The sequence below is a fragment of the Thermobia domestica genome, chromosome 13, assembly GCF_964235325.1.
Source record: "Thermobia domestica chromosome 13, izTheDome1.hap1.1, whole genome shotgun sequence".
NCBI classification, from domain to species: Eukaryota; Metazoa; Arthropoda; class Insecta; order Zygentoma; family Lepismatidae; genus Thermobia; species Thermobia domestica.
The window spans coordinates 192891106-192908323 of NC_137466.1; the positions used below are offsets into that span (position 1 = coordinate 192891106).

Below are 17218 nucleotides of genomic sequence, written 5' to 3' on the forward strand. Positions count from 1 at the left end.
TAACTAGCGTGAATTTTAATCGAAATATTTCAGAAATGCTTAATTTTCTTCCAAGAAAATGGATACAAGTCCCACTTAACACACACCATTCTTTTGTGTTCACGTACGACTCAACCAGTTACTATTAGTTAATAATGTATGTTATCTAACGAATGTACACTATATCAAAACAATAATATTTAAATACACACAGAATTCTAGAGAACAGATGCAAATCTAAAATTATCTTGCCTAAAAATTAATTTCGTTGTGAGCCCACAATGCAGATCATGTAACACGTTTCTACCAACTTTCTTCCCACTTCTTCATATTATTTACCAGCACACAAATCAACTTAAAAAAATATATATGTACAGTTTATACAAAAAAGATTACCCTGCAATTAATACTGGTGCTGAATGTGTCACAAGACTGACACTAGATATTTATAAAACATATTTCATTACGTTTAGTTTTTGAATGTATTACGTTTAGTTCTTATAAAGTTTTTTTAAAGATCAATGATACGTCTTCACGCGAGAAATAAAATTAAATATCACATGTCTTTTTCCCCTTCATTTAAATGTTATATTAGAAACAAACCAAAGCCCAAAGCTCAAGATAACAATTAGATTCGTATCAATGTACAACACCGAAAATATCTAATTACTATCAAAATTTGCAGTAATTGTAAAGTGGAGTTGTGTTTCAACTTCTTATCATACTTGAATAATAAAAGTATTTTGAAAATACAGTACAATTATTCTTAATACAATTTTATGATTGCAAGTTGTAATTTGTTAGTTAACGTTGTGCGTAACATTATTAATATAAATATGTAACATTGTCTTAAAATAGTTGGAAACATATACTACTTCTAACTTCCAAAGAACGAATGAGGACGACGAGATGAAAATTGAAAATCACCGGTAATTTTAGGAAGATAAGGGATTCGTTTCATTGTTCAAACAAAGGTGAAATGTGGCTACATCGCATTAAAACCTTATTTATTTATTTAAAATTTTATTTTATGTCTGTAGTCCGAAGTTCAAATTAAGAATTTTTTTCAGTATTAATCATATAGCTATAAATGTACTTTGGTCGTTACCCTTTACAGGCAAACTCACTTGTAAATCTAGTTAAATCTAGAATAATGGCATTACATATTAAGGCGTTATTTTCTCTCCTAACTAAACTTCTTCCACCGATTTGCAACTAAATATCAAAACGGAAAAACCCTAACAAACAGGAAACAAATTATTAATTTCGTCTAACCATGTCAAAGCAATGAAACACTTTAAAACTCACAAATTTCACCTACTACGACATTTATTATTATATCATGTTATTTACAAATATTCTTTTTTTTTTTTTTTTAAATTCTCTCAACCAGAATAACTTTGTTCTCTAGTTAGAATATGAAGAACGGTAATAACCATACTTCTACACTCATATTTACATGCACATGATCAAGGAAAAGGAAAAATGTACATGACTAGCATAGTATAAAAATACCTTTACCAGTATTTCAATGTGAAATTAAAAGCGTGCATCAACAACCACCAAAATATTTTTTTTCTTTTTTTTTAAATTAGCTTTATACATATTTGGTGTCTTCGTGGATCAGTTTCCTTTTAAAAAATTATATTTAACATCAATTTGTATCTTTTCAAAAAACAGTAAACTAGGAAGTTTCAATTATGCACTTGCTGCATAGCGAAAGTAAATAACTGTTTATCAACACATACATATATATAAAAAAATTGCTGAATGTTTCATACGTTAATTACAATTTAACTACAAAATAGGATTTATATGACATCAAGAAATATTTGTATTTAATACTCTAAACATTTCTTAGTTTTGGCATTAGAACCTGTTCTCCCTCTCCCCTTTCAGTAGTGATACCAATTTTATAGTATAATTATACATATATATTTATCCTCCATGGTGAGAGTTAAACGCTTACCGAGTTCTTAAAGGTTTGCAAACTGTACAATAAAACACAATCCTCCTAGAGCCTCTCTATTTCAACTGTGCCCTTGCTGGCGCTGCTGTTGGTATGTGTTATCTCGTACCTCCCTCGAAACAGGAGGGACAAGTTGCTTTGGCCAAGATCTTCCAGTAGTTCGATGCGGACAAGGTTGCCACATTGAATTATTTCACGGGCTTCGCTCTGCACTGTCTTGTTAGCCAGATTAGGTAGCCTACGATCTTCACTCGCCAAGACCAAACGACTGAATGACAAATTGTTAACACAGCCGAAGTCACTCACTTCTTCCCCGAAGGTAAAGGGAAGATTTCTTCCGTAAGAGGTTGGTGGGGGTGGGGCCGAAGTATGTTTCACATATTTTCCGAGGGCACACTTGAAATAGAAAGGGCTCTAGTAAGTATTCAATAACACGGCATGTCATACAAAATATCAAAATATCTATTCTATATTATGCTATGCGTATGAAAAATATCTGCTTGTGTGTAGTATTAAATTCTGGTTAAGTCCAGTGCAGTAGTAAACTCTTCAAATACTGACCGTCTCCTTTAGCCTAACCGGCATAACCGTGGGACGTAAAACTCAAAGCTTTCATTTCATTTTCTTCAAATACTGAAGAGATACGAGAATAGACAAAAACTGTTTATCAAACAATTATAAAAAAAATAGGCATACAATATAAAGGACAATCTTATTTGCATTTTACAAACTTTTATGCTGTTCCCAGACGTGCAGAGAAAAATAAATAAATAAATAATCTGTATATCGTCCAATATATCTGTACTCATACACATCATTTTAGTTGCAATCTCATTATGTAAAATTTGAACTTGGCGCTCCTTCAACGAACACTTACTTTACACCAATATTAGCGTGAAAAGCGAAAACAAATTAGCAAAGTATTGCACATTTGAAGAAAAGAAAGAAGGAAACACACATATACACAGAAAGGAAATCCTACTCTGCCGGAGTCGAATTTCTTATCAACTTGTATTATATTGTAGTACCTCAGAGGGATGCCAAAACAACGTACAAAATCACGAAGAATACTTTTTCATTTTATTTCTTTTTAGGACCAAATTTTTAGCTGAATTGTATTTATTTCTGAAATGTCAATTTTTGTTTGATGTTAGGAAAATTTCAACAAGTACAGATTGTTATTTATTCCATTTTTATTATTACTACTTTTAATACTTAATCTCAAGATACACCTGGCTTTCTAAGATGTCACTAACTTCTACCTACAAAAGAAATAATGTATGCTATGATATTATTGGAATGTAGACACACACATGGGAATATAGTATGAATTGGTTTGGAATCTGCACTTCAACAAGTTATTTGTACTTTCTAATAAGAATGTAAATAAAATAAAAAGTGAATGATAACTGAGAAAGTCTCTATACGGATAAATGAGAATTCCTTGATCCGTACGAAGTTTCTTCGATTTCATGACCCTTTAAAGACGAAAGAGATATCTAACTTCACCCTTATATAAATATATACAACACGAGGCGCATCCAGAAAGTAACTTTCCCACGCGTCCCATAGCTAGGAAACCGTATATTGCGTGAAGCAACTGTGTGCACGTCAGAGAGTAAGGACCTAGCATGGCGCATGCGCCAGCGGAACTTCCCTAGTGCTCTCAGTAGCGTCGTGGCATTGGTTGAACATGGAGGTTCCTATTCCAGCTCCCGCCGCGTGTGAAGTGTGAGCCGATTAAAACCCATCGTCAACTGTGCCAGGTCTCTGGGCCTAACGTCATGAGCAAGCAGTGCCCGCAGATATCCCGCTCCTTATTGTACACTTTTGTCACAGAGCACCTGTTGTTCAGGAAGTTGTGTGCTAGGTGGGTGCCGAAGCAACTGACTCCAGAACACAAAGCAAGGCGCATGGGGTCAGCATTGACATTTTTGCAACGATACAGCTGACAATGGATTTCAATCGGCGCTATGCCCTGTGCATTCAAAAACTTCATCACTGGTCGCACTTCACACGTGGCGGGAGCTGGAATAGAAACGTCCATCTTCAACCAATGTCACGACGCTACTGAGAGCACTAGGGAAGTTCCGCTGGCGCATGTGCCATGCTATGAGCTTACTCTCTCACGTGCACGCAGTCGCTTCACGCAATATACGGTTTCCAAGCTATGGGACGCGTGGGAAACTTACTTTCTGAATGAGCCTCATATAACATTGTAAATCGAAATAAAATAAAGTTCAAGCCAAAGATGATAAAGAATAAACACACGAGCTGAAGAGATTAATGCACTACCAAGTCCTCAAGACTGCAGTATCGTCTTAAGGGCATGCCCAAAGAGCGTGACGACAATCGTCGAAGTTAATCTTTTCAGAAAACTTTTAACCGCAACTATCAAGTAAATATATTTTATTTTTATTTTATTTCGAATTATATATGTCCATGTGGTGAGACCTTTTGTTCTAAACACAGTTCTACCATCATAACATCAAGATTATAATTTTCCCGAATATTGAAGAAAGCATTGAAAAGAGAAGTGCTGTATCGACAGAGAAGTTTAACAGGATTAGTATCACAGTTAGTCACGACTACAATGAATATTTACACATAAATATAGGGTCACAATTAAGTTAACTGATCGGAAATAAATATATTAGTCTGGAAGAACTAACAGGTAACCAAATTTCACAACTGGAAAGCTAAACTACCTATTGATTCTGTGTCATTTCAGCAAGTAGTATTTCGATTAGAATGAACAATCAACCTGGTTACTTTGAAAAATTATTTCATTAATGCCGAAAATAGTTTTAGTTCGTAGTACAAATTTCATACAAAGAACATATTGTTTCATGTATTTGGTCAAAATCTTACTACAAAATAAAAACAGACTTCCTACTTCAGTTTCTTTCAAAACCAAAATGGAAAACTTGAAACTCTTCAGATGAAATATCCTCAATTAGTAAAGCAGAAGCACTAGTAATAATAAAAAAGCAACAGCGTTTTTTGCTCTACAATACTTTTAAAAGAGAAAATAAATTCATTAGAAACAGATTTGATATGTATTTACTCTATAATTGTTTCCCTTAAGGCACAATGTCCGTATTTTATTCAGAAAAAAAACGACATCATATTGAACAGATAGGCAGAGAGAGAGAGAAAGAGATACAGAGAAAGAGAGAGAGAGAGAGAGAGAGAGAGAGAGAGAGAGAGAAAGAAATCACGCAAAACATTTGGTTTCAGAAGATTAAATTGTTACGCTGATTTATAGGAGCTGTAAAACTCTTAGAACCATTACCAGGTTCCAAACTTAAAGAATTCATACATAAAAATTTGCAAAATAAATAAACAATATTCAATAAATAGTAACACAGAAAACAACACAAATACACTTAAAATAGTATATTTATGTATGACCCAACACTGCAAAGTGAAGTAAAACACAATCACTTAAACCTTAACCCGTAACAACAAAATAAAAATAATATGAACCACTTCAAACTGACACCGCAGAATAAAGCAAATTCTGTTAATAAATGGCTGGCAATCTTTTTTATTAAAATATAACAGGTCGAAACAAAGCAGCAAGTAAGAATAAAACTACGAATGTGTATGTATTCGCATATTTGACTACACAAAACAATAATAGTGGAATTTTTTCCACCACGGAACAAACACAAAATGATGCAGAACATGTACCAATTACAACAAATCAGATGCCCCTTCAAGAAAAAAAAAAAAGGAAGACTTGATTTAAAAATAGGAAGGGGATTTAAAAACTAGCAAAAAATAAATAAATAAATAAATGTTTCAAAGTAGTTATTTGGAAACACATGCTTCATTTGAATCTTATTTTAATGCATGTTTGCATGTTCATATGCCAGATTATGCAGTATGGTTTTGCATTGATAAAACGTTGATAAATTGATCGCTTCAAATACAAAAACAACAATGTTACTCAGAAAGCAAGGTCTCATCCCGTTTTTTCATCGAACAATACAAAATAGAACAGCAAACTTATACATGTTGCAAATTTGAAACTTCCAAACTTTGTATGTAGAAACTATATGCTATTCTAACGCACACCTTTCATGATCTGTGAAAATACCTGTAGTTCCGAGAACGAATCGCGTTACACATTTCGAGGTAACATGTAGTAGTAGATTCCTAGCTTGAACTGAAGTTATTGTAAAAAGTTGCCAGTGTGCGATATAATGCATGTATAAAGTGTAGTTGTGCAGACCATATGAGCATCGTTTGTTACTGAGTGCAGTGTTCAAGTTTCTATAATAAGGTGTCTACTAAAATTCCAAAATTAAATTTCGTGACTCTTTTCCAAACCATAAAATTTAGTAACGTTCTCAAGAGAAAATTTTGGTGCGAATTGGGCCGAATTTTTATGCATGCGATAGAAGCGTGCTTCGCTTGCGATTTGGTAGCGTCTAAAGTCGACCATGGGCATTTTTAGTGGTGAATTTTGACGTTTTATAGAACAAAATTTTTCAGTCTATACTTATATTTGTACAGATTAAAAAAAAAAAAAAAATTAAAAAATCGTGACCTAAAATCTAAATTTCGTGACTTTTTCTTGATTTTCATGACCTTTTTCCGATTTCATAACTTTTTCATGACTTTCGTGACCGCTAGACACCCTGTAAGTGGAGAAATGGAACTACAAAATTGGCCGCGCTTTGCGAATCCATCGGCAGCCATCAATCTAGACACGTTGATACAGTTATTCCTAGGAATCAGCTCATCACAAGTTCACAATTAGTTTTAAAATGAAACTGCGATTGCTCTTATTAAAACCTATTAATATTTGACTATTAAGTGTGAAATGACTTCCTCGAATTAAAACCTCTTAATATTTGACTATTAAGTGTGAAATGACTTCCTCGAGGTTTCAAAATCAATCACAGAATTAAAACGAAAACAAATTATTCTAAACTGTTGGATCGACCTTATGCTGGTCGAGATCTTGTCTAGCCCTCCCTATTGTGCAGCGAAGAGATAAGAAGTTAATGGAAACATAAAATGTTCCAGGCAAGGTATGCATCACAATTTCTAGCTAAGTCGCACAAAGTGACGGGGGACTATATGAAAACTGGTATAAATAGAGGTAATATGTAAGTTAACTTCACACACTAAATAGAATGAATAGTTTCCGAGGGGATGGGTGAGACATTACTTTCTGAAACATTTATAGTACTTATTACGAAACAAACTGAAACACAGAAGAAAGAAACAAAGAAAAATAAAACTGAGGACTTAACCAAGAATGAAAACAGAGTGGCCGAATATTTTAAATTTAACCATCCGCATTTCTTCAAAAAGAACTTCACTCTATAAATACATTGGAAGACACGACGAAAGCGCTACCTTGTCTTCTTTTAAGGAAGCTGCGGATTTTTCCCTAGAATGTAATATTGCACACAAAAGAACAAACCACAAATTCATGTCAGATGATTTTTTTTAAACATTCGATTCGATTAGTGTTAGAACCTACAGGTGGTGGACAAAATAATACCCGTAATACAGCATAAATTATAAGAAGCTGGCTGGCTTACCCTTGGCTTCAATAACAACTTCTAAATAAGCTGAAATAGATAAATATACGTCATGCGTTCTTACAACACCTACAAGTTAGAGATGCAAGAGCCATTATTTAAAAATAATACAAATAATCAGACTATCTGGTCTAGATAATTTCGGTCTCTATTGTATAAAGAAATAACAATTTACTTCAATTTTTCTTTCTCGTTATAATGTAAATAGAGACATTTATGGAAGAAAACAATACAAAGCCGATCATTTTATACCTTTACAGTTTGTATAACAACCAGAGTAATATTATGCCATAACCTTTCGTCAAAGGATTAAAATTCTCAATAATAATTATACTAAAAACCCAATTGTTAACTTTTCTATTGAAGAATTTTCATTTATAAGTACGAATTAAAACTTCAGTTGAGCTTACGCACCTCCGGCACGGAAGACTTGGGTTCGATTCCCAGTGGGAGCTCATGTGATTCGAATCCCACGTTAGGCTGTAGGTCCGCCTCATATAGCCTTCGTGCTGAAAGGGACGTTCAAGTCCAAATCAAGCAACCCCAACTAAAACTTCAGGTAAGAGGCTTACTTTTTAAATAATAGTTGTATTTAGTTTGTAATTAACAAAATAGTTTTAACATACAGTTATTAAAATTAAATAATAGTGTTATTTAAAAAGTAGTTTACAGGATACTAAAACAACATGATACATAATCAAATGCAGTTGAGTTAGTTTCTCTAGTCGCTACCGTAACTTAGATTTGGGGGTGCGGTGGCTCAGTGGTAGAGCGCTCACCTCTGGTGCTTGGGGTCCCTGGTCCGATCCCAGCTCGCGCCAAGTGAACCTTGTGGTTGTCAAACACCGTATGCGTGGGTGTCCTCGAGGTTCTTCTGTTTCCTCTCACTTTCTTGATTCCACCATTTCACTCATTTCTCATCATCACAGTCTCCTTTAGCCTAACCGGCATAACTGTGGAACATAAAACTCAAAGATTTCATTTCATTTCATTTTTAGATTTTGGGAGTTGTTATTATTCTGACAACTGTAATTTCTATGGATGGCAACACTGAAAATTATTCAGGTTCATATTTTCTGCTGTAGAATAACATTATCTATGATTGTGATAAGCTGCATTTCATTATCTCCTTTCACTTATGAAAAACAAACAAAAGAAAAATGGTAAAATTTGTATTATTTTTAGTAAGGCTCTTAATCACCAGGACTAAAGTCACAATTTATTTGGAAAGAGAAGTCGAACAAGTATTTCTACTGCACTTTTAAAAGAAAATCTTCAAAACTTGAAAAAGAAGTTATTTTTACGTTACTCCCACGGGTCCCACATCAAAAATACTGACACGCTATAACAATAAAAGAAAGAAAAGATTCTACAAATCAAATAACTTACTATCGTACTCATTGCTTTAATTTTACAAACATTAGGCTATTCAAACAAGATATTAAGAACTCGTAGACAAGTGTACACGAATTGACAACGTGATATAAGCATACTTTTATACCAAGAGAAAGAAAGAAAAAAAGAAGTTCCTCCCATACTTTACACTTGCTTCTTTCCTCGAATACATTTCTTGCCTGCATGTCTGAATTGCGGAAATCAAACAACAGAACTGGTAAGATGGACTGTAAAACGCAATTTTGCAGGCAAAACAAGCAATGTTAATTTAAAAACCAATTAAAACGGCCAGTCCTGGGTCGAGTCTAGAAATCACAAATACTATATACTATATAGACTCTTTTTTTAATTAAAGAGCCTACTTTAACCGTTACCTTTTTTTTTTAAAAAAAATTAAACCACACATCTCTATGCACAGAAGTGATTTTTTTTTCCGTTGGTGAACCTGCACTAAGGCGAGCTCCAACGTTCAAAAAGGCGTCTGAGAGGTTAGATATAAGGACCTTTGAGTACTAACAGTACATTCACACACAAACTGGACGACTGTTGTTCCTCGACTGATTGCCCGGCTTTCACACTATTGTCAGACTTCTATAAGTGGCTGATTGCAATGGAAGGATGAATTACAGCCCGTTTTCATTTAGATGTTCATATTATTTCGTCCATCACCTGTCGTATTTAACAACGCAAAAGTTTTACACTGGTAGTGAATATTCTTCACTCTTTCGCAACAATAACTTTCTAGATTTGGTCAAGTTTATGAGCAAGTAACTGTAGCCAGAGTGGCCAGTGAGAACCTACCTACCAACTTACATTGTAAATAATTACTGAAGAGAAAACATTAAATCTTCTTTTACATTTTAGTTTCGACTACATATTCTGCAATACATTTATATTACAACATTTTTAGTATGTTTTATTACATCAACTTCAACAATTTTATGCAATTTCACCTAAAAGAAAATCGACACATCTTTATGAAGCACATCCGCTGAATCAGCAAAAGTTTCACGTTCTGTCCCTGATTCCAAAGATTTGGTGTTGCTTTGATAAACTGATTTACAAATTGCTTGGTACACACAAAGTCTCACATATGTTTCATCAAATTTTATAACTTAATAGCAGAGAAAATTACTTTCAAGCTTGGTAGGTAAGTTTTATGCCGCTCTGTGTTTTTTAAAACAATGATTTGCAAAAGAAGCAGAGATAATACAAGAGATCCCCCTTACAAAGTAAACAAGTTTCAACATTGCACAGCACATAATATGGAACAAAATAAATAGAGGTACTTAAATGTTCTTGGAAAACATGTTAACTTACTGACAATTTTTTATAATTCATGATTCTTAACGTTTGTTTAAAATGGAATTGACTTGTCACAATTCATATATATATATATATAAGCGTCTTCTTTCAAAGGCATTTCCCAAACTGCAGTTTGCACTTTGGGATCATTTTATACTTTCATATATATACATACACATTGTCCTTCATGACATTTTTTGTAACTTCTTGGACCTCCATCTAAGGAAAGTTAACCACTATCTGTTGGATACAAATTTTGTAGGTGTCCTCTCGATAACTTTATGCACGATACGCTGAGGCTGGTCGTACTCACGTGCTTTATTATACAAAAGTACACCAATTAGCACAGTACAGGTTCCAAGTCCACTTAGGAACGTTACAGGATTGCCAAACAAAACTACTGACAGCCAGATTAGAAGAGCTCTCTTTGCTGTATTTGCAACACTGTTAAAAAAACAAAAAAGAAGCAAAATGATAAATTATTTACAAAGAAATTGTTTATTTATTTATTTAACAATCACCAGATACAGCACAGAGTCCATTTTATCAGGTATACTGGATATCTAACAACAACAATAACATGGAAAGGATTTGGGAAGGTACCGGCCAGGGTCTGTTTAACAGGTACCATCTCGGCATTTGCCTGATAGGACTGAAGAAAATCCGTCAGAATGGTCGGCAGCGGGAATCAAACCCACGACCTCTCGAATCCGAAGCCAATGCTCTACCACTTCCGCTACTTCGCTCGGTTATTAACTAATTAACTCTATGGCTCAAAGAATCCGGAGATCCATTGTCTTAAAAAAAAAAGCCAGAAGTGTTACCCTGTGAAAGTAATCAAGTCGGAATTAGTACACAATATTTCCTGAACGCTCATCCCTGGTGCTAAGGACCTCTGATTCGATGCCAAGGCATCTGAGTTTGAGATGGGCATTTTATCCGTGGGTTTTCCCGTCTCCTCCTGCATTATTATTCTACCAGTTGTTTTACAACCATTTACTTCCATTAATCATATGTTCCCTTTAGGCTAAAGGAGATAATCATGTGACGTAAAACTACAATTTTCACTTATGGAGAGGCTTTCCATCGATCTGGCGACGCATATACATTGTGGAGTTTCGCGTCATGTAACTCTTTCCAATTATCTATTCACTGGCTTCATTTGGTTTCAAAAGCTTTCACCAAGGTTTTGTTCTCAATTTCCCTTAGTCTGTGTTAAGGATAACTTTCGTAACCACACAGTACTTCTATCCAGGCAATACTATGCTTTTATAGATTTTAATTTTAAATTTATTGCTCTTAGTGGCAATAAATAAATAAAGCTTTCTAGACTTCAAAAATTTTGTGAATAAGATTCTGATCAAAAGAAGTACTAATCCCGACAGCTAAAAATACATACTCCTAGACGAACAATATACAAGTTATCGGATCCTTAATGTCAAAAGATTGAACACGGCATGACTAGCTTCACTGAAATTAACTTGTACACCGGACAATTTCCTAACGAATTTAAATTTGCAACGTAGAATAAGCATTATGTGTGGAATAATCCACTGTTGATTGTATTTGTAAAATATATTCCTATTAACCCTTTGAATAATAATAATAATAATCATTCTTCTTCTTCTTCTTCTTCATCATCATCATCATCATCATCATCATCATCATCATCATCATCATCATCATCATCATCATCATCATCATCATCATCATCATCATCATCATCATCATCATCATCATCATCATCATCATCATCATCATCATCATCATCATCATCATCATCATCATCATCATCATCATCATCATCATCATCATCATCATCATCATCATCATCATCATCATCATCATCATCATCATCATCATCATCATCATCATCATCATCATCATCATCATCATCATCATCATCATCATCATGATCATGATGATGTCCCTTGCCGCAGCTGAAAAAACTTCCATGCTCCATGGTCCTCCGCTAACCTATTCGTCTTCACGTATGATCTTTCTGCTTTTATAGCGTCCATTAATTTTAGCCTCCTTCGTCCCACTTCTCTCCTTCCCGCCATCGTACGCTCTAGCGCCTCCCTCGTGATATAATTTCTTCTTAGGCAATATCCTAACAAGTTTCTCTTCCCCTTTTCACTAATATCAAAAAATGTTCTCTTCTCCTCCACCATTTCTCACACCCTCTCATTCGTTTTCCGCTTCGACCCAACTAATTCTTCTCCACACCCACATTTCGAAAGCTTCCAATAGTTTTTCATCACTTCTGCCTTTGAATGAATAAGATTTTTTTATCTGTTTTGCCTCTCATAGACAATCATCACCAACAAGTTAAATAGCCCTATCCAATGCATAACTGGACAAGTTGAAAAATCGTGAAATATGTGAGAAATTAGAAAAAAAAATGGACTTCTTTCCTCCAGAATTTAAGAAGGGATCTCCGGCTTACGAGAAGAAACATGTCACCTCTACCTTCATCGCATTTATGATTAACTTTAAGGATTCTATTCCCAAATGCTACACTGTAAATTTCTTATACTATGATAAAAAGATACGAACCTGTGTGTAACGGGACTAATATAGTCCATGAGCACATATGCAGTAATACTTTGGAAATGGAAAAAGACTCCATTTAAAATAAATGCCGAAAAGAGTGCAGAGTCTGTGTTTCTTCGCACTCTCGAATAATCGATCAGGAACAAAGACGCTGGAATTTGTATCACAATGGAAGCCACGCTGGTGTAGAACTGAAGCTCGGCTGGACTGTATGGAGAGAAAGGGAAAAACATATTTTTAACACTTTATATACATGAGTACATGCACTTATTATTAACCTAAAACTAATATTTTACTGTATACAAAGAAGTGCGTAATCACCAATTCTACGCTGCGTGGCTAAAAGAGGAAATTTCACACTACAGTCATTCTTAGAAGAATACTTTAGGTTAATTTTAACGAAGTTTCCACACCTTTACTTGTAGGAGAAATCCATTACACTATGATAACATACTGTAGCATCTGCTCAGCGAGCGAGAAAATGGGGTTCGACCTTCCCGCCAACCCAGAAATGCTTTTTTTTTCTTTTCTTTCTTTTTCTTTCTTTTTTTTTTTTTTTTTTTACATGCCTCATTCAAGTATGTATTATGCGTCAGAAAGAAAGAAACAAAAATATCGTTCACAATATACACAAAATAATAGATTGTTTTTTTTTTTTTTTTTTTTTTTTTTCAAATAAGATGCTAGAAGTTGCCTTGCTTCTCAAACTTGAGAAATAAGTACCGAACATACAGATCTAATCGTGTCACTAAACAAACAGGAGAATTTTCCATTTCGTATAACTTCAGCAATAAGATTTCTTTCCCGTAAAGGTAATATCACTGTCTTTTACAAGTTCCGTAGATTAAATACAATATAAATGAAACGAAAGACTCAAGTGACTTTACTGAGCAAAAGGAGCTGATAACAATGAATATAATTCGGGTTGTAAAATATTAATAGAACGCACAGATTAAGTGAATATCAGCCTGTTTTGAAGCTTAAGAAATAGTGTTGGATACCTGAAATTCAGCAAAATTTCGAACCTTTATGGTTGAGTCTATCTTCAGATACACAAAATTTCATCCTCTACTTTATGGTTACGATAAGGTGAGTAATTCTTTGCAGACAGGCGTGGTATGTAAACACACAGCCGATTATTCCGTTAAGGACAGGTATGGTGTTTAAATACAACGTTTGGACGGAAAGGACGGTTGTGGCTTACAAGACTCATTTGTGTTTCATATGTCAAATAAATCATTCAATATCCAATTACAGCCTAGGGAATTCTTTTTTTCTTTTCGTCACTGAAGAAAGACTGATAGCCATCCCTAGAGGACTAAGTAGTTTATATATAATATATACGAGGAGCAGTCAAAAACTTCCCGGAATTTTGTTGTAGCGCTCTATTACCACAATATAAGTACACATTGATTCATCGTCTTCAAAGTAGACACCTTTGGAACACACACACACACACACACTTGTTCCATTGCCCCTGCGATTGGTGGAAACAGAGACGAAAGGCCTCTTTTGGTATCTTCCGAAGTTCAGAAGTCGCGTTGGTTTTGATCTCTTCTACGGTTGTGAAACGGAAAAGGACCAGTTCTAGCTTTGGGAAGAGCCAAACATCTGATGGTCCTAAAATGTTTTTTAAGGCTATCAAAGTCTCTGAAGCAGATTTTCTCCAATTTTCACATGCACGTGACATTTGTACATTGCTCGATCTGTGACATGGTACCAACTGATCACCATACGCTACTTGTACACTGCCTGTTATGAACCTGTTCACACTTGTCAATTTCATACTTAAGCAACCTAAGAACTGTACTGTAAACGATTCAGTGAGATCGCATCACAAACGACAAAACTACAACAACATTCGGAGAACTTTTTGACTGCCGCTGAATTTATCGGAAAATAGTGAAAACATTAAAATCACACAACTCTAAACAAGGGTCCTTCTGCTGGTCTAGAGGCTAGCTTGAACGCCTTTTGGTGCACGCTGTCCGGATTCGATTTCCGGTGAACACGAAAATCTGAACGCATTACAGTTTTCGAATTCCATTTTAACTATAGGTCCACGTCACATATAATTCTCGGTGATGAAAAGAGAGATGATGGCCACAGAATAGTTAGTGATTTTGTAAAAAGACGTGCATTTGTCGTACCGTTTACTTTTTCTAGAACCTCTGATGTAATCAAATACGTTTGTGTACCTTCTCCTTTTTCCAAAATTTCAATTGCAACATTAGCAATGGAACGACCTAGAATGTCGTGTTTCATTAATGGAAATTCATATATTTTTCTCGCCAACACTTTTACAGATATCGTCAATAGTTCTGTTGTATGCGCTATCAACCTAAGTTTTTCACAACACGGGGCCGCGGTGGCTCAGTGGTAGAGTTCAGCTCTGGTGCATGGGGTCCTTGATTCGATCTCAGCTCGCCCCACGTGAACTTTATGGTGGACAAGCACCGTGTGCGTGGGTTTTCTCGGGGTTCTCCCGTTTCCTCCCACTTTCTTCATTCCACGATTTCATTCATTTCTCATCACCGTTTCCTTTAGCGTAGCCGACATAATCGTGGGACGTAAAACTTAGATTCCATTTGATTTCACTTCATTTTGTTTCACAAAGACGATTCAATTCGAACTTTTTGTTTTGTGTATTTCTCAAGAAAGTTTCTAAAGAAAACATTTTCTAACTTCCATAAAGGAATGTCTGCGTTCATTACAACAAATGGTACAGATGATCCTCGAAACGGGATTTGTGAATGTTCCAAGAAGATTCCGAAACTAGCTGATTTTCATCTCCTTGTACATTTGTGTTTTGCAGTGCTTATATGGTGTGAAAAATAACACTTCTAAACGGAAACCAATTTCACATAATTTGCAAATCAGTACAAAACAATCGGTTGAAAATACACTACATCCAAACTCACTCACAAATTTCTCCATCTTTTTTTCTAGAAAGGTCTAATTTCGGTATTTTGAAGTAATGAAATGCACACCAAAAGCAGTTATGTGTCACGTACGCCAGCGACTCACAATAACTGCCCATACTTGGCTATTTGCTTTAAATTTGCATCTTTCTTATTCAAAATTTTAAGAACTCAAGACGCATTAGCACCCCTCACTTGCAACATTCCAACGGCAACAGACTGCAGTTATTATATTATTAGACACTGCGATAACACTTGACACACTTAAACTTGACCAAATAAAAGCGAGCTAAGTATTTGGTATTCTGTCATTAGTACGTGGATAAAGAGCAGTGATAGGGAAAATGGAAACAAATTACTTCTAAATTGTGAAATTGTACTCCTCCTGAAAATGTCATGAAAACTGCAATATAATACATTGCTGTTAATTCCAGGCTTTACTGATCACCACAAACTTTATCTACAGATCACTCTGTAAATTTCCGTTGGCATTCTTCTATGTGAAGATTTTATTTGATGAAAGATTTTTGAACTCTACAGTAGCCGAAACATCTGCTGACTTCAAGTACTTGTCACTGGTAATTGGTGTTCACTACATAGCGGACAAGCAAACGCCCTACTGTTTTAAGAATTCAGCTAAACTAACAAAAGCTTCAGTACGATTGCATCATCCACTTCGCAGTGTTGTTATCATATGCACTATTTCTTGAAATGACCTTCACTTACTCCAAAATTTCTATTATTTTTGAAAAACGTAAAAAGAATGGGAAATAGTCTTACCTTGGCCACTAATAACTGACCAGTTCGTAAAGTCTTGTATACACTAATATCATTGAATTACTACTTAAACATACGAACTAGTTATTTTCCCCTTTTTCTACTGTATTATGAATACTGAAATTTGAACAACACGCTAGAGATGAAATATACAGAAATGCACCTACATAAAAATAAGGCAATATTAATCCTACTTACGTGTACTTAAATTTTTCTCCACTGATAAGCATTTTGGAGTACACATTCTGCAAACTAGAAAAAAAATGAGGCGAAGACAGAAATTAATTTCTCTATACACAAAAATAATCAATGCACGACACAGAACTGTACAATTTTCGTTATAAAAAGCTATTTGAATACAAGAAATTAGTTTGAGTGAAACTTATACACTTAAACTTGCTAATTCGTGATCTTTAAAACATTAATAATGATAAAATGAACAGTACTTTTTGTAATGATAAATTGAAAGGAAACCAATTTAGACAGAGATTCTTCTTGGAGTGGGTCCTTTTTTCAGCAACAAGGTTAACGTGGATCCGAAGATGTTCTCCCACTAGAAAGCCGTGAAACAGACCCGTGAATCTCGCTTGCAGATCGAAAACAGGCACGCTCACCTTTCAACTACTGTTGAACTTCAGATAGGATACTCATCCCTAAAAAATCCACATAATGCAACTCTAACCCTAAACCAATGCTCTTAGAAAAAATTAGATTTTCCTTAGGATTCATTCTTTGGATCAAACACTCGAATT

At 34.8% G+C, this 17218-nt stretch overlaps 1 protein-coding gene across 1 annotated transcript in view; it reads right to left on the reverse strand.

Annotated features, from left to right (window-relative positions):
- Window positions 1-1337: 1337 nt before the first annotated feature.
- Window positions 1338-17218, reverse strand: part of LOC145668902 (solute carrier family 35 member E2A-like) — a 33509-nt gene continuing 17628 nt past the window's right edge. Inside the window, exons 6-8 of the mRNA XM_081737175.1 lie at window positions 16665-16718; window positions 12772-12975; window positions 1338-10656 (exon numbers count right to left, since the gene is read on the reverse strand). Of these exons, the coding sequence (XP_081593301.1) occupies window positions 10449-10656; window positions 12772-12975; window positions 16665-16718 (466 nt within the window). The 3' untranslated portion in view covers window positions 1338-10448. The remainder of the gene's footprint in view (window positions 10657-12771; window positions 12976-16664; window positions 16719-17218) is intronic.